Source organism: Schistocerca cancellata, chromosome 9 (genome assembly GCF_023864275.1).
Source record: "Schistocerca cancellata isolate TAMUIC-IGC-003103 chromosome 9, iqSchCanc2.1, whole genome shotgun sequence".
Lineage (NCBI taxonomy): Eukaryota > Metazoa > Arthropoda > Insecta > Orthoptera > Acrididae > Schistocerca > Schistocerca cancellata.
In genome coordinates this window covers 112,421,682-112,437,274 of record NC_064634.1, presented here as the reverse complement: position 1 = coordinate 112,437,274, position 15,593 = coordinate 112,421,682, and the positions used below count along the sequence as shown (strand labels likewise).

Below are 15,593 nucleotides of genomic sequence, written 5' to 3'. Positions count from 1 at the left end.
CCGATACTCTGTTTTACGTAAAGAATATAACCTTAAAAATTTATGTAGCTGTGCAGAATATTAATACACAGTATATAGATCAAGAACCTAATCCCACTGCCTTTAATTTTATTCTCACAGATGGCATTGAGACAGTAAATAACAAGAGGAATAACAAAACTCTCAGAATCAATATAGAGAATTCAAGTGCCCAGTGGATTCAAAAGTTTGCTATAATAGCGAATAATTGCTTTCACTGACTCCTTCCTGCCTACGTTTTCTCAGTCAGACAGTGTTTGAAACAAGGACTAGCAAGGTAAAACATTTTTCCACAAACTGTCAGATTGGAAGTTGGAGAGCAAGTTACATAAATTAGGATGACAACAAACGTTTTTCAAGTACATTGGTCACTGTAGGCATCCAACACTTCTATTGTGTGTTACATACGCAGTATGTAAACTGGCAACGCCACCAACACACAATACCACTAAGCTGTGAAACAACTGTAGCAAAACAGAGCATCCTCGTTGTCCATGTGATGGATAATACGACTAATCCGCAACATAAATGTCAACGTAAGCAGCAATTTCTTTTGGAACGTGCTTCCTGAACCAAATAACATACATTTCCTATGTCTTCAGAGCGAATCATGTAGCAAATGTAATTTAAAGGCCATAAAATATCAAGTGGATTTACAAACAAAATTATGAACCACTCAAGAGTGTAAGTCGATGGTCACGTAGTTGTCAGACGTATTCTACGGTGTTCCCATTGTCCATTACACTAGCAGCAGGAAGAAAACATTTGCTCAGTTGATGTGCTGAGATAGCTAGCGCTGGCGAAGCTCGTGCTTCGAAGACACCACAGCATCGTCTGCCACCACTTCGTAGGAAACGAAATACCTCAACTATTGCCCAATGTGCTGTATTCGCATACCTGTGACTATGACTTGGCGCTAAAATGTGGTTATGGATAGTATGTAAGCTCAGATTGCGAATCTAACATCATAAATAAAGGCAATGGGAAATTAATTAGGCATCCTTCCTCTTCTGTAACATCAAATATATTTCAGTTATTCTATCTTAAGCGAACTGCGCAGAAAATCATTCACCATAAGTGAACTTTTTAGCAACACCAGATGATATTAACAGCTTGCCGTCGCAGGTTAGCCGTGCGTTCAATGGCGTCATATTGCTGACCGCGCGGCTGCTTGTGTCGTCAGTTCGAATCCTTCCCCGGGTATTGATAGTGTTAGGTTAGCTGGTTTCAGTAGTTATAGGTCTAGGGGACTGACTATCTAAGCAGTTTGGCCGCATAGTTCTTAGAGCCATTCTTTGACCTTTCGCGAAAATTTTCTTACATAAACGGCCATATCTTTAGATTGCGTTGGCGTAGCAGCTCACTTTTTACACCACCAAGGGACCGTATAACACAGGAAGTGCGATACATTTCCGCTTATTATGCCTACCCGCATTAGAGGTAAACGAGTTTTAAGGGTTGGGTAGACAGATAGACTGCCAAGAAAGTGAGAGTAGTAGGGTTCCATTTTTACCGATTTAAGTGACAAAATCCTAGCCACTAAAATAGCTACGACAGTTACTGAAGATGAGGGCTGCATAAATAATTCCCCCTACCCTTTATTCGAAATGTTCTATTTGCAATCGATACATCAGCATATTACTCGTAGTTACGCTTTCAATCCAAGTCACGTTTACAGGAATGCAAATAAAACCAGTTTGCCTATACATGTGGTAATTCAGATCCCAGTATTAATGCCACCGCGTTTTAGAAGTGCGAGCATTCCCATTGCTAGCTAGCTTAAGAAACACTTTGGCTAATGAACGTTTTCTGGCTCTGGCGATTCTAATGGAGAACTCGAAACATTGTAGAATACATTTGGCAGCTATGTCGTCATTTATTTCCTGGGGTGGTGCAGAATTATCCTACTAAATTTACTTGCTAATAACAGTGTCTTGTTATTTCGATAAACATCCTGAATGATTGTCACGTAAGCGTTGGCATAAAGGTAGAAAATTCATGTTTTTGATTCCAGAAAGCTCTATGCAACAGAAACTGCAGATCATTTTGCCATTTTCATTGCGAAATTGCCGGCTTATTCATGTCTGGGATAATAATAGAGGGCTGTTTGCCTGGGTTGTCTGCTAGTGTGGTGAAAGGCAGTTTGCTACTGCAAGGGAGGTCTGGTTTGTTTTCGGCTCTAATCTCGATAGAGGCAGATAGACTATCAGTAAAGCAATTTTATGAAATTCTAGGGCCCCCAGTACGTTTTATTGCTACTTTTATTCTGTACTGGCACCCTGTGGATGTCAATATGAAACTCTTGCGTACTTTTTCCGCTCCTGTCAATAATTGAATTAAATGTGGCAATGAATGTTTTTGAACTGAATTTCATTATGAATCTTCACGCATTGCTAAATTTGCACACTTTCTTTGTACAGCAGCAACGGTAATCCAGTATGACTGGTCTGAATGTTGACACAGACAGTTTCGCAGCCGAATGCGCATAATATTTTGCTAATTCGTAACGATCTGGGGTACCTTGTCTTAATATAACAGTTATGTTATCTCGATAAGCTGAAATTAATTTTTATTAGTACAGTTCGTACTAATTAGTGTTTCTTCTTTCATTTATATCTTATATTTACGTGTTGTGTTTAACACACTAATCAGCATTAATACAGTCTTACACATTATAGAAAACAGTCTGACAAATTTCGGATAGTTTTTCAATTTTACACCTATGCATAGTATGTTGGCAGCACCTCATCGCCTTGCCTGTTATTCTGTATAGCAAATTTTAAAGCTGTGCATATCAGCATAACGAAAAGGCGAGGGGTCTCGCTCATTTTGTCCATGACTTTATATGGTACTGTTAAAAAAGAACAATGATAATGATAATATTCATAACAATGAGTTGTTCATTACTTTTGGTATTGCCTTCATATCTATTTTATATGGGGAATTAACAAACTTATTAAGTTAGTTAACTGATACTGCACATAGCAAACAAAGTTAACAAGTTTGGATTTGAGTATAATGTAATACAAGATATGAAATTGTATTCTTTGCAAATTTGAAAAATAAAATACAGTGATGGGACTTATAGTCCCATCACTGTACTGTATTCTATATAATTAACCAGGACTTTTAGAAAATCAGTGCACAAGAGGCAGTTAAGTATATAAATAATTTGAGAAGTAACGACTGCTTGGCTTCTGTAAATTCAAGATGTATGTTATAACAAGAAACATGCCTGTTAAAAAAAAATTATCTTGTTTTATTACCTGCTTAATGACCTCCATTAAGCATATGTCAAATCTCTTCACAAGCTTTACGATTCCTGTATTATAGTTGGCTGTCACCATCCCATTAAACCTGTTGTTCACTGCATTCCTCACCTCAGCATCACTTCCAAAATATTCCCTGTCAACAAACATCTTCAAAAATCTGGGTTGAGTGACGGACATCAGTTGAGTTTCGCGATGCATAGTTATTACTCTGTTGTTGACAATTTCACATTTCTTTTGTAATTTTTGTATCACCATAAACTTCCTTTAGTTGATGGTATATTTCTGCAGATTTCAGTTTCAGAGCAGTCCAAAGTTGAATAGCAAGTCTGACATCCCCACAAATGGATGAACTTGGTCTAGTACAGTTCATAACAGTCCCAGAATGCACAGTAACAACTTGTTCTGACTGTGAACTTGCATAACCCTGTCACATGATGTCAAGGAGACAGTTTGCTATTGGATAGGAGCCCAATATCATTCGAGCACAGCAAACATGTGCAATAGATCATTATTTCTTGGGCTACCCTTGTGCTTATACACATTTATGAACAACATGAAGGAAATGTGATTTGAAAAAGTTTGTAAGACCTAGTTTATTGTTGTGAGCTGTAGAAAGTTATGGTAACTAAAAATTATTGAAATTGTGTCTAATATTAAATCATGCTCTTCAAAAATTTCAGGTTTTGCTGTTGGGAGCAGAGGAAGGTCTCTTTTCATTCAACACAAGTGCAGTGAATACTAGTAAGCCAGTTAAAATGAAGGGTGTCAGCAAAGTTCATCAGATGTCAGTCCTCCCTGAGATCAGAATTGCTATTATGATAGTAGGTATGTAAATATTATTTTGATTTCATACTGATTTTCCCAGATACAAAATAATTGTCTTGTGTACCCAGTGCTAGCTCTACCTATGGTCAAGATAGAATTCATTTGCTCTTTAAAGAATGTGGGCAGTGTAAGACATGTGATCAGCCAATACTGTGAACTGAACTAAGACTCAGACTAGGTACCTAGCTTTAGTGAATAGTGTAGTATCACTTTTACTACATGAGTGTGCTTCATGTACAGACTCAAAACTGCAGTTCATAGGGAGTTCTTGCCCAATCTTTCTGAATCATGATGCAATTGGACTGGCACTACCGGGTTGGAATTTAATTTGTCTGCAGTCTCGAGATTATCACAGAGATGGGCTGTAATCTCTGCTGAGTCTGTTATCATTTTTTCTAATATTTCCACATACTGCTTTCTTGTGACACATACTGCTTCCTGGTTTACCACCAGAACATGTCGTAAATCCTACAGTACCTGCTTGAGGTAAATGTCTGACAGTCAAGTAGGTGCTACTACTACTGCTACTACTACTACTACTACTACTACTACTAGTAGTAGTAGTGTAGTAGTAGTAGTAGTAGTAGTAGTAGTTAAAGGATATAGGGCATGTCAAAGTATTTACAAGTTTAGACTAATTTAAAATAAGCTAATTTGTATACACATATATTTACAGACTTCTAGTTAGAGACAGTCATTAGATTTACTCCTGGTATACAATACTTTTTTTTACAAATGACTTATTAAATAATGTAATGCCACATTGTTCACTCATCTCTCACTATCAGTCAACACACACACACACACACACACACACACACACACACACACAAAACGTAATCTCTGGGCCATTTTCTGTACTGCAACTTCCCATTTGCTATCCTCAAAAACTGAGTCAGCATCCCTCTATAATGAGTGAAATTTGAGCTCAGGAAGAGGTGTTAGTATTGTGCTATGCATAGCTTGGGGGGGGGGGGGGGGGTACATATTTCTAGAAAGGAAAAAGAAGGAAAAAAACATAAAGTGAAGGTGTTATGTGGAATATTGGATGTTTTATAATAATAATAATTATTATTATTATTATTGACTTTTTTTTCTCAGACTTAAGTCTGGTTAAAAATGGAACGTGACGCGGACCTCGGTCAAGCGTGACTTCCTTGTAACTGTATGGTATATGTCATATTGCAATAATAATAATAATAATAATAATAATTATTATTATTATTATTTATTTATTTATTTATTTGTATAGCATTTTTTTATCAAACCCCTACTCTGTTTTACCTAAGTATTCCTTCAATGCATAAAATGTATTGCATAACAGGTACTTTTTCGCTGCCTTTGTAAATAAGTGTATTTTTGCAGTTTCTTTAATCTCTTTTGGTAATTTATTGTACAGTTTTATTCCTAGCTAGAAAATGCTGTTTTGAGTTTTATGTTTATTTTTTCTTGGTAAATGTAAGTTGAATTTCTCTCTTGTTGTATGGTCATGGAATGAGCTGTTTGTGCAGTAATTACCAATGTTATTTTTGATATGTACAACTGACTGGTAAATGTATTCACATGGAGCAGTTAAAATCCCCAGTGTTTTGAACACATCTTTACAATGAGCCTGACTAGTATTTTTGGTTATTATTCTTAAGGCTCTTTTCTGGAGTTTGAAAATTGTGTTCATATTTTGTGCTTTGTTCCCCAAAAAAGAATGCCATAGCTAAGAATTGAGTGTACATATGAATAATATGTAACTAAAAGACACTGCATGTTACTCACTGATGATAGGATTCTAAGGGCATAACATGCTGATGATGACATTCTGTTTGCAAGTACCTGTTTGTGTTCACACCACTTCAACTGAGAATCAATATTCATTTTGCATTTGTTACACAGTCTATAGAGGTGCCATCTACATTTAATTTAACATTGTCATTTTTCCTCTTCAAACTGAAATTCATGGCATTAGTTTTCTTTACGTTCAATGTCACTTTATTGCTTATTGACGAATCATAAACTTCGTTGAGAGTTTCATTTGCTTTCTCAGCAAGGAGTTCTCCTGTTTTCTCAGTGACTATAATATTGATGTCATCAGCCTACCTTCTGAAACCCCTATATTAATGTATTTTGGTTCTGATAAGTGTTTTAGTAAATGTTTAGATTCATTTGAAGTATGTGTTATCTCTACTCTTTGTACTCTTATCTGCTAGGTATGATTGAAACCAGTCATTAGCTACCACTCTTATTCCTAATCCTTCCAATTTATTTAATAGAATCTTGTGGTTGACTGTATCAGACGCCTTAGAAAGATCCAAAAATATGCCTGTGACACATTCATCTTTCTCAACAGCATCAAGTACAACTTTTGTGAATTCTACTATGGCTGACTCCGTATTTTTGCCACTTCGGAAACCAAACTGTGATTCGCTTAAAAGATTGTATTTATTCAGTTAATTCAGTAATCTGTCTTTCATAATTGCTTCTATTATTTTTGAGAATGCTGACAGCAGGGAAATGGGCTGGTATTTTCTGTGTCTTCTGCATTACCTTTCTTAAGCAAAGGCACAACTCTTGCCTGTTTTAACTGCTCTGGAAATGTCCCTGATGTGAAGGATTCATTTATTATATTTGTTAAGGGGCCTTGTATAATCCCTATGCATTGTTTCAGTACACACATTGGTACTTCATCTAAACCTACACACTTTTTGTTTTTTAGTTTTTGAACAGTTTTATTGACTTCATTCTCTGTGGTTGGAAGTAACATCATTGTATTTAGTGCAGCATTATTTACGGGTGTTATATTTGTTTGGGGGAATTTTTTCTGTAACTTCTCTGCAATACTTGAAAAATGCTCATTTACATAGTTTGCTAGGTGTTGTGGATCACTTATTACCTTATCCCCCTCCCTTAGCAGTATGTTATTCAGCGTTTGTTAGCCTCTCCCTGTTTCCTTTTTTATAACATCCCAGACTGCTTTGCTTTTATTCTCTGTATTATATATTATTTTGTCATTAAATGACTTTTCTGCAGCAATCAGCACCTTCCTATAGATCTTTTTGTATCTATGATATAAATTTAAGAATTCTGGATCATTGCGAATCTTTTTCATGGAACTGAGGTGTTTAAGTGTTTGTGAGGACTTCTTAATACCTGCTGTTATCCATCTGTTTTTGTGAGATGTTGATACAGACATGCATACTTTTGGAAATGCCTTTTCAAAGTTCAATTTAAGCGATGTGGAGAATTTAGAGAATTTCATATTCACATTTGTTACCTTATACACTTCATCCCAGCTTTGTTTTTCTAGTTCTTTTGAAAAATCTTTTATTTTGATTTCTGATAGATGTTGTCTGTAGGCTTGTAGTTTAGGGAATGATTCGATGCCTGATTTTACTGTTGTTATTTGACAGAGATGGTCTGATAGTCAGAGATCTTTTACAGCTACATCACATTTTTCCCTGTCCATATTTGTGGACATATGGTCAATTACTGATGCAGTCATTATAGTAACCCTTGTTGCACTATTTGCCAATAGGGACATGCCAAAACTTTGAAGGATGTTTATGAAGGTGCTGCTGGATTCATTTATGATATTAGTGTTGATGTTAATGTCCCCACACAGAATTAGGTTGACCTTTGTACTTAAGACTTATCTAGAACTTCTGTTAATTTATTGAAAAAAGTGTCCACACTACCTCTGGGAGATCTATACACACACAAAACGATTATCATCCTGGTGATATCAAGCCCTATTAATTCAATAGCTGATATTTCAAAGTGTTTGTCTCCACTTACTGTACTGAGTCATGCCTTAATTTGAACTGTGTTCCTTTTCTGATATAAATGCATGATCCTCTACCCCTTGAAGTAGTTTTGCAGTAAGAGTTTGCCCTTTCATATAATGATAATATTACATGTTGGATTTCTGTGTCTCTACACCAGTGCTCAGTAATACAAACTACTGTGGAGTTCAAAGACTCAACTTCTAATAGTTGTATTTTATTTTTTATTGATTGCATATTTTGATGGAGGATTGTTAAGTCTGTGAAATGCCCTATGTTACTCTTTCCAATGGTTTGTTATTCTTTGTGACATCTGGTATGTGTGATATTTGAAGTGTTAAAATCTGTCTTGTGAGTGATTGTTGCAGTATTTTTTAAACTGCTGGAGATACTCTTAAAGCAGGGGAACCTGTTATCTGGATTTATCCTAAAAAGACCTACTTTTCCTACCTATGACAACAGGTATTTGACCATGTGTGGCTGAAGATCCACCCCCCTATACTTTCATGAATCAGATGTACCAATCTTCACTTCCCAGACCTGTTTAGATGTAGGCCATGCGTAGTGAAACCCCATGTGTTGATAGTCCTGACGGGCACCAGAGAAACATGAGCAAAGTTGCCTGTACTCAGAGCCATCCCTAACCCCACATTGATTCGCCTCAGAGCTCCATCTAGATGTGGTTGATCATGACACTGGAACAGCTCAACAAAGTGTATGTTGGTGCCATGAGTCAGGGAAGCTATCTTGTCATCTACCGTATTTACTCGAATCTAAGCCGCACCTGAAAAATGAGACTCGAAATCAAGAAAAAAAAAAATCCCAAATCTAAGCCGCACCTGAAATTTGAGACTTGAAATTCAAGGGGAGAGAAAAGTTTTAGACCGTACCTCGAAATCAAAACAAAGTTGGTCCATTGTAATATGAGAGACAATTTAAGTCGAATGAATGACGATACAGCTACATTAGGTTCGAGTCGTAAGCTTAGCAGTTAAGCTTTACTAGGTAGCCATTGCTATGCGTCACGCGCTCTGTCCGTATTTATACGGGTACCTTTCCTTTTTCACGTGCTTCGTCTGGTTTGAATTGATTGCATATTTTGCTTTGATTTGGTAAGTGCCGTTCTCTTTGTTATAGGTGTTTACGTCACTCTAAGCTGAAAATGCATTACTGTACTGTGTCATGAATTGTTTGTCGCATTCTGATAATGAGTGTTTACGGCCCGTTCCCGCTCACGGCATGGCTTGCTTTTGTGCGCGCTACCGCTGCTTACAATTAAAAAAAGAGAGGAATCATTTCATTAGCCAAACAATGGCAAGAGACTGCTATTTGTTGTAACTTACACTGCTGCTTTCTTTGATAATGATCAACAAGAACCAAATAATAGACTGCTTTTGACAGAAGACGTTCTGACCGAGAGTTTAGCGAAAATTTTTCTCCGTTTGAAAATCTTTGCAGACGCCTCTTTAGTACTTTAAATTCTGCACAGAAATTAGTCATCTTAGATTTAAAAATCTAGTCAATTGCCGTGCTTCATTTCTGACTGTATCACTACTAGGCATAAGAATAATACGAAAATAAACATGACATGATATGTATATTCTTCCGCGTTTGCTGTTGTCTCACCCTAGTTTCGTAGTTTATTAGGCAGACAGGATTTAAATGAGATAGCAGCAAACACGAAAGAATACATGGCAAAATGTTTATATTCGTATTATTCTTATGGCGAAGAGAATACTGTATGTGATTCACAATTCAAGAAAGTTCTTATTAGCAACCATCTCTTCTCACAGGTTGAAAAAATTCAGAACCTAGAATTGGCCATATTGACAAACATCCCAAACAGTCTTGCCAGTCCGATTTTCGTAGTGCATTGAAATGCTGCTGCATTCGAAAATGAACAATACGGAATTTTTATTTACTTCGTTGGATAATGTATAAAATGCAGTGGTCGAAACTCGGGGCGGAGAAGGCTCGTCTTCCACCCTTTTCTTTTTTAATTTATTTACTGACACGGAGGTTTTGGCGCCAGTATTTATCTTTGTGCCTGCAAAGCATGCCTGTGCAGCGCTACATATATTCGACGGCAGAAGTTAGTTGTGGCGCCACCTACCAACATTTTTCAGAACTTCCGCTTACTTTACACTCGATTCTAAGCCGCAGGCGGTTTTTTGGATTACAAAAACCGAAAAAAAAGTGCGGCTTAGATTCGAGTAAATACGGTATGCTATCTATGTCATATGCCCCATCCCTGTCCAAACGGTTTCCCGCCTCCCGCCCCACCCACTATCATTACAAGGTCCTATTTTGTAAAGTCCTTACCTAAAGACCCTAGGTCCTCTATCACATAACTTAACCCTGCATTTAGCTTGAAGATACTGGTGGCCTGGTACGCTGCCCCTAAACTTTCCTGTAACTGAGGGCCTACACCTCGACCATGGCTACCACCTAGCAGCAGCACTTTCTTCTTCTTAACACTTTGTACATTCCTAGGCTTCTTGGTCTCGGATGAAGTGTGCTTCACATTTCCTGCTCCTCGTTCTACCTGAGGCTCTTCTCCACTTAACTCTGGCAATGGTAGATACCTGTTTTTGGTGTTGATCATAAAACTGTCAGATCGCTTTCTCTTTCTTCCTATCCTCCTACCAGCTCCCAGTTCCCAACCACCCTCCTCCCCATCTCTCTTGATCCTTATGAGTTCGTTCCTTGCTTCCTCCAGCTGCACCTGAAGAGCACAGATTTTCCTTTCCTGTTCTCCAGTCAAAATGTTCCTACTGCATACTCTGCAGTTCCAGGAGAGAGCCTCTTCTGTTCTCTCAACATTCTCCCCACTGCACCCCCCACCCCCTCCCAGTGAAAATATTTCCTACAAGATTGGCAACAAATCCCTCTACTCACTACCCTGTAACAGCTCACATATTTCTCACCCATGGTCAGTTTCGAAATAATAATTAAGTTCAAAGAATGTTTTAAATTTGTCAAGGGCGTGAGAATGGTTATGTGTAAACAAAAAACGGCACAAAGGTCTTATGTGCGGTGGTTGTTGTTCTGTACTGATTTAGAGATACAATGACAGAAGAATGAATTTGTAATTACTTTGCTTTTAGAGACTTTACGTTATCCGGCGTGTTTGGTCAGTCTGTCTAACAAGTAAACAGTACAAAGTGTGTTAGTTAAATACGGTTTAGAAATGTTTAATTACACTTTTATTGTGACAATAGACACTGATGAAACTAGTAGCTGTCTTTTTTAAACAAATTTTGCACTATCAAGAACACTTGAAGAGAATGTTTTGTGTTTGTCATGCAAAATTTTGGGTTATCAGGACTTCAGCTAAAGAACAAGTTTTTTTCAAGAACAAGCTCTGCTGGGACACTAATATTCAGTTGTGAAACAACAGCGGACACTACAGCAAGCTTACAAAACAAGGAAAATTTAAAATTGACTCTATTTCCTCTTAAATAAGTTCTTTTAGCAGGCGAAGAAAATACCTGTGATCTCACTCAGCGTCCATCTTGTTACTGTTTACTGCTGGCAAGTAGAGTTGCTTCTGGATGGATGATGGTAATGTACCGGGAGTCCCCTACCAGGAATTGGTATGGCTTTCTGTGCTCACAAAAGGTCTCCCAGTGCCACTGTCAGATGTGGCTGTACCTGGAACCCAAATCAAAGGTGATAGCTATTTAGGTATTCAGCTGTCCTGTAGTTGGAAATTCTCATTTCCCTCATAGCAGTCTAATGGCAGCTAGTGCAGGTTTGCTGGTGGCACTTACGTCGGATGCCAGAGGCACTGTTAATAAGGTTATCTGCCAGTTATTTGGAAACTGCAATAATTCTCAAGAATCCACGTGAAGAACTGAGGAATTCACTGGGTATTTCCATAGAGAATATCTGTTTTAGGAAGTGTTTCTGTGTGCTGTGTCTTAAATGGTGAAACGTGTCAAACGACACAAGACGGTTGTGTCGAATGCTGCCATCATGCATGCCTGGGCCAATTGGATGAATCTCCAATCACACAACACTACCTCAGCATTGGATAACACACAGTCTATGTGAATACAAAGATTATATTCCCAGTTTGTCCTTATAGGACACTCCGATTCAATATTCTAACTTATTTCAACCTGGAATTCTGCACTTGTTTCTTTTGGATCCTGATCAGGAAAAGGAGTATTTTGGATGACAAGCCTGTTGCAGCACTGTGAAGGATCTATATAGCCACCAGTTTGTGGGTCAGCTTGTAGCCACAGCTACGTCCAGAAATAACACGCTCTGAATATCACACCTTAATTCATAGTAGATACCACAAAACAAGGCTCAGTCATCCATTGGTAAACAACAGTACTTACCTGACAGTGTTGAACATTTACCTTGAGAAAATATTGCGGGATGTACACGATGTGATCTCATGGCACAATTAACAGTTGTGTATTCATTATATTGCTTTTTTCATTACACTTTAAAAAAATGAATCTTAGTGTATTGAGGAGGAGGTGGTAGATCTGAACTTTACTATGAATGAACTTACACTCCTTTGTGGGGTATGACCTTATATTAATATGAAATTTTGTGTAAGTGTTATATTAGGCATAAGAAAGAGTTCATCTAATGTGTGTAATAGGTTTTTAATAAACTGTGCAGCTTTTCCTTTTTTCAAAAAAAAAAGGCAAGCATACAAAGGATGTAATTTGAAAATTTGTTATACACTTTCTTTGCCCTATAAATAGTTTTTCTAATCTGTTCTGTGGTAAGACTAGAGAAGCGCAAGTTCTGGTGTTGATTTACAATTGTGTTCTGTAGTTCAGCAAACATGTAATTAATAGTGCCAAAAATGTATAAATTAATTACTGTTAGTCTTTCTCTCTCTCTTTCTCTCTCTCTCTCTCTCTCTCTCTCTCTCTCTCTCTCTCTCTCTCTCTCTCTCGTGTGTGTGTGTGTGTGTGTGTGTGTGTGTGTGTGTGTGTGTGTGTGTGTGTGTGTGTGTGTGTCTCTCTCTCTCTTTACTTTTGATAGAAAAAGAGCTAATGCTCGAAAGCTAGTGTGAATGCTGTTTTCTGTTACATGTTTCTGTGCTCTCTGCATAGATCTATAGGTGAGTGGTAGCCTTTCCCTTATTCTGCTAGTCTCACTGTCTAGAATTTCAGTTATTGTTACTCTCAGTCCTATGGTAAGTGAACAGAGGCTTACAATATGGTCTATTGTCTGCCTTACTGGTACTCTGATTGTCTTCTTCTGAATTACAAGAATACAATTGACATTTTCACTGTGTCCCCATAGTAGTAACCATATCTTAACACAGATTTAAGAAAAAATACCTCAGCCAGATGCTTAAGTGTGATTTGCAGATGTAGAATATGCTGTTCTTCCATATTCTAAAGTTACACATGTCATCAGTCTCTTATGTAGGTATATCTTTCTTGATAACTTAACTGAGAGGTTTGCAAGGTAGGAGTTTTTTAAACATAATCCCTAAATGTTTTACCCTTTGTTTCTCTTTATTGGCACTTTTGATAAGCTGGACCATATTCTGGATCTTTTTATTTCATTTAATATTACACCATTTGCATTAAACAAAGATAATGAACTTTCTTTTGTCATATTGTCGATAAGACCCTTCAATACAAGGTTTACAGAGACAGAAGTTTTATCATCACCATGCATATGTCTTTATGTAAGTATTTTCAGGTGAGTCATTTGTCTATACAAGGAATAAAAGAGGTCCTAATTTTGGTTGCTGTGCACTCCCTATTAAACCTCAAGTGGGTTTGATAGTTCACCTTCACAACTCACTGCCCGCTTTCTTTCATTAATGTGCCATAAATTCCATAATGCAGTGTATAGTGCAAAAAAGAATGGTCAACACAATAACATAACTTGCTTGGTTTAAGGAAGGTGTTATTTATGTGAGCATGTTCTCTGAATGCTGATCACCTGTTTCTCACCAAGAGTTCTACAGCAGACTCAGCTGACCTGTCATTGTTATAATCATACCACAGGAACTCATTCATACATGAACATAAATTTACGTAATGAAATAAGTAAATATGTGGGTGACAAAAGTTGTCGGCTAGTGTAACGCTTAATTGTTTTTGAAGATTTCAGCTCTTTCCAGTTTTGTTGCCCATGAAAAACCCATGTAATGAAAAATCATCTGATGAACAATATTTATCACATAATCTTTGCAGCATCTTACGTTGGAAAATTCAATACTAATGTGATCCAAATTTTCTAGACTTTAACTCCACAAATTGTTGAAGTGAAGTTTTATTATGGCCTTTTCATCTCTATTAGATCACTGAATAAACCTTTGGTGGACATGTAAGCAATTAATTTCCTGTAGTAGAGCCATAATATCTATTAGACCCAAGCAGAGAGAGTGGACTGTCATATGGATTCTTCATTAAGACACTTAGCACATTCTGCAACTCTTCTTGTTTGATGAACCATATAACCTGCCAAATGATGAATAAAAAAATCTCTGACATTGTGAAACAGTTTGAATTTCTGTGGGGATTGAAACACAGTGTTTTCTTAATTTTATTTTCCAGTTCAACAATTTGTTCTTTTGCTCCAGAAGTCTAGCTAATATATCTATTCAGCTTATGTAATATATCAGTTAACATTCACATTTATATTCATAATTTTCAATTGAAGATTACAGTGTGAAGCATATGCAAACTGATGAAGTGTAGTACCGACAAAAGATCATTGCAACTTAGTGACCTTAGAATGCTGAAATGATTGTCAAGTCGAGTCTGATTAAATTTTGCTGTCTGAAAATAGCTGAAGCCTCTTTTCCACAAGTACTTAGATATTGTTAATGTACTTTCAATAGTTATGCTGGGGGACTGCAGAGTTCTTTTGGAAGCAAAGGTGTTGCATTAATCAGTGAGAACATTTGTAGATTTCTTTCTTTTGTGAGCCTCTCGAGTTTTTATGGAAAGTGTCATTAGGAAAATAGTAGTTACTTGTATTTACTAAGTTGTTCATATCCATTGTGAATGATTCCATTAACTCATTATGTTTGAATTTTACAACTTTTCTTTCCATGGAGAATTTTACACTTTTCCTCTATGAGGTGCTTTCACAGTAGGTTGATTTTCATATGGGCTGTTCTCAGTATACTTCATAATCGCACAACTTCTAGTTTGTTACACTTCAAAGCTTTCTTTATAAAAGTATTGCTGTGTCCAGTACACTGATTTATTTGTATATTTTATTGGACAGAAGAAATCTAGCAGACATTGCAACTTCCTCTAGTGTACTATCTTCTCTGCCACAACTTCTCTTATACAAATGTATTCATGGCTGTAATTTTCAGCAACAGTACTTTTTTTCTCTGGGATAAATTGCAGTCATCAGTTGCAAATTAATTTGTCATGCTCAGAAGCCTACAGAATTGTGATATTATAAATCTTTAGACCTTGGCTATACATTTATGTGAAATATAAAAAAATATACTACAGAAGTATACTTACTTTAACAGACAGTAATATCTTCTTCTAGAAGCATAATGCCATAGTATTTCTGAGCACACTATGGCATTATCCTTCTATGAAGAAAATATTGTCTGCTAGCTTCTGTAATAAACTTTTTATGCTTTACATAAATGTATAACCAAGGTCTAAAGATTTATAATAATCGTAATTTTGTAGGCTTCTGAACATGATAAATTAATTTGTCAAACCTGGTAAAGATAATAAAA

At 36.8% G+C, this 15,593-nt stretch overlaps 1 protein-coding gene across 1 annotated transcript in view; it reads left to right on the top strand.

Annotated features, from left to right (window-relative positions):
* Nucleotides 1-15,593, top strand: part of LOC126101616 (citron rho-interacting kinase) — a 231,250-nt gene that overhangs the window by 160,609 nt on the left and 55,048 nt on the right. The window contains exon 28 of the mRNA XM_049912299.1: nucleotides 3,971-4,115. Coding sequence (XP_049768256.1) covers nucleotides 3,971-4,115 — 145 coding nt within the window. The remainder of the gene's footprint in view (nucleotides 1-3,970; nucleotides 4,116-15,593) is intronic.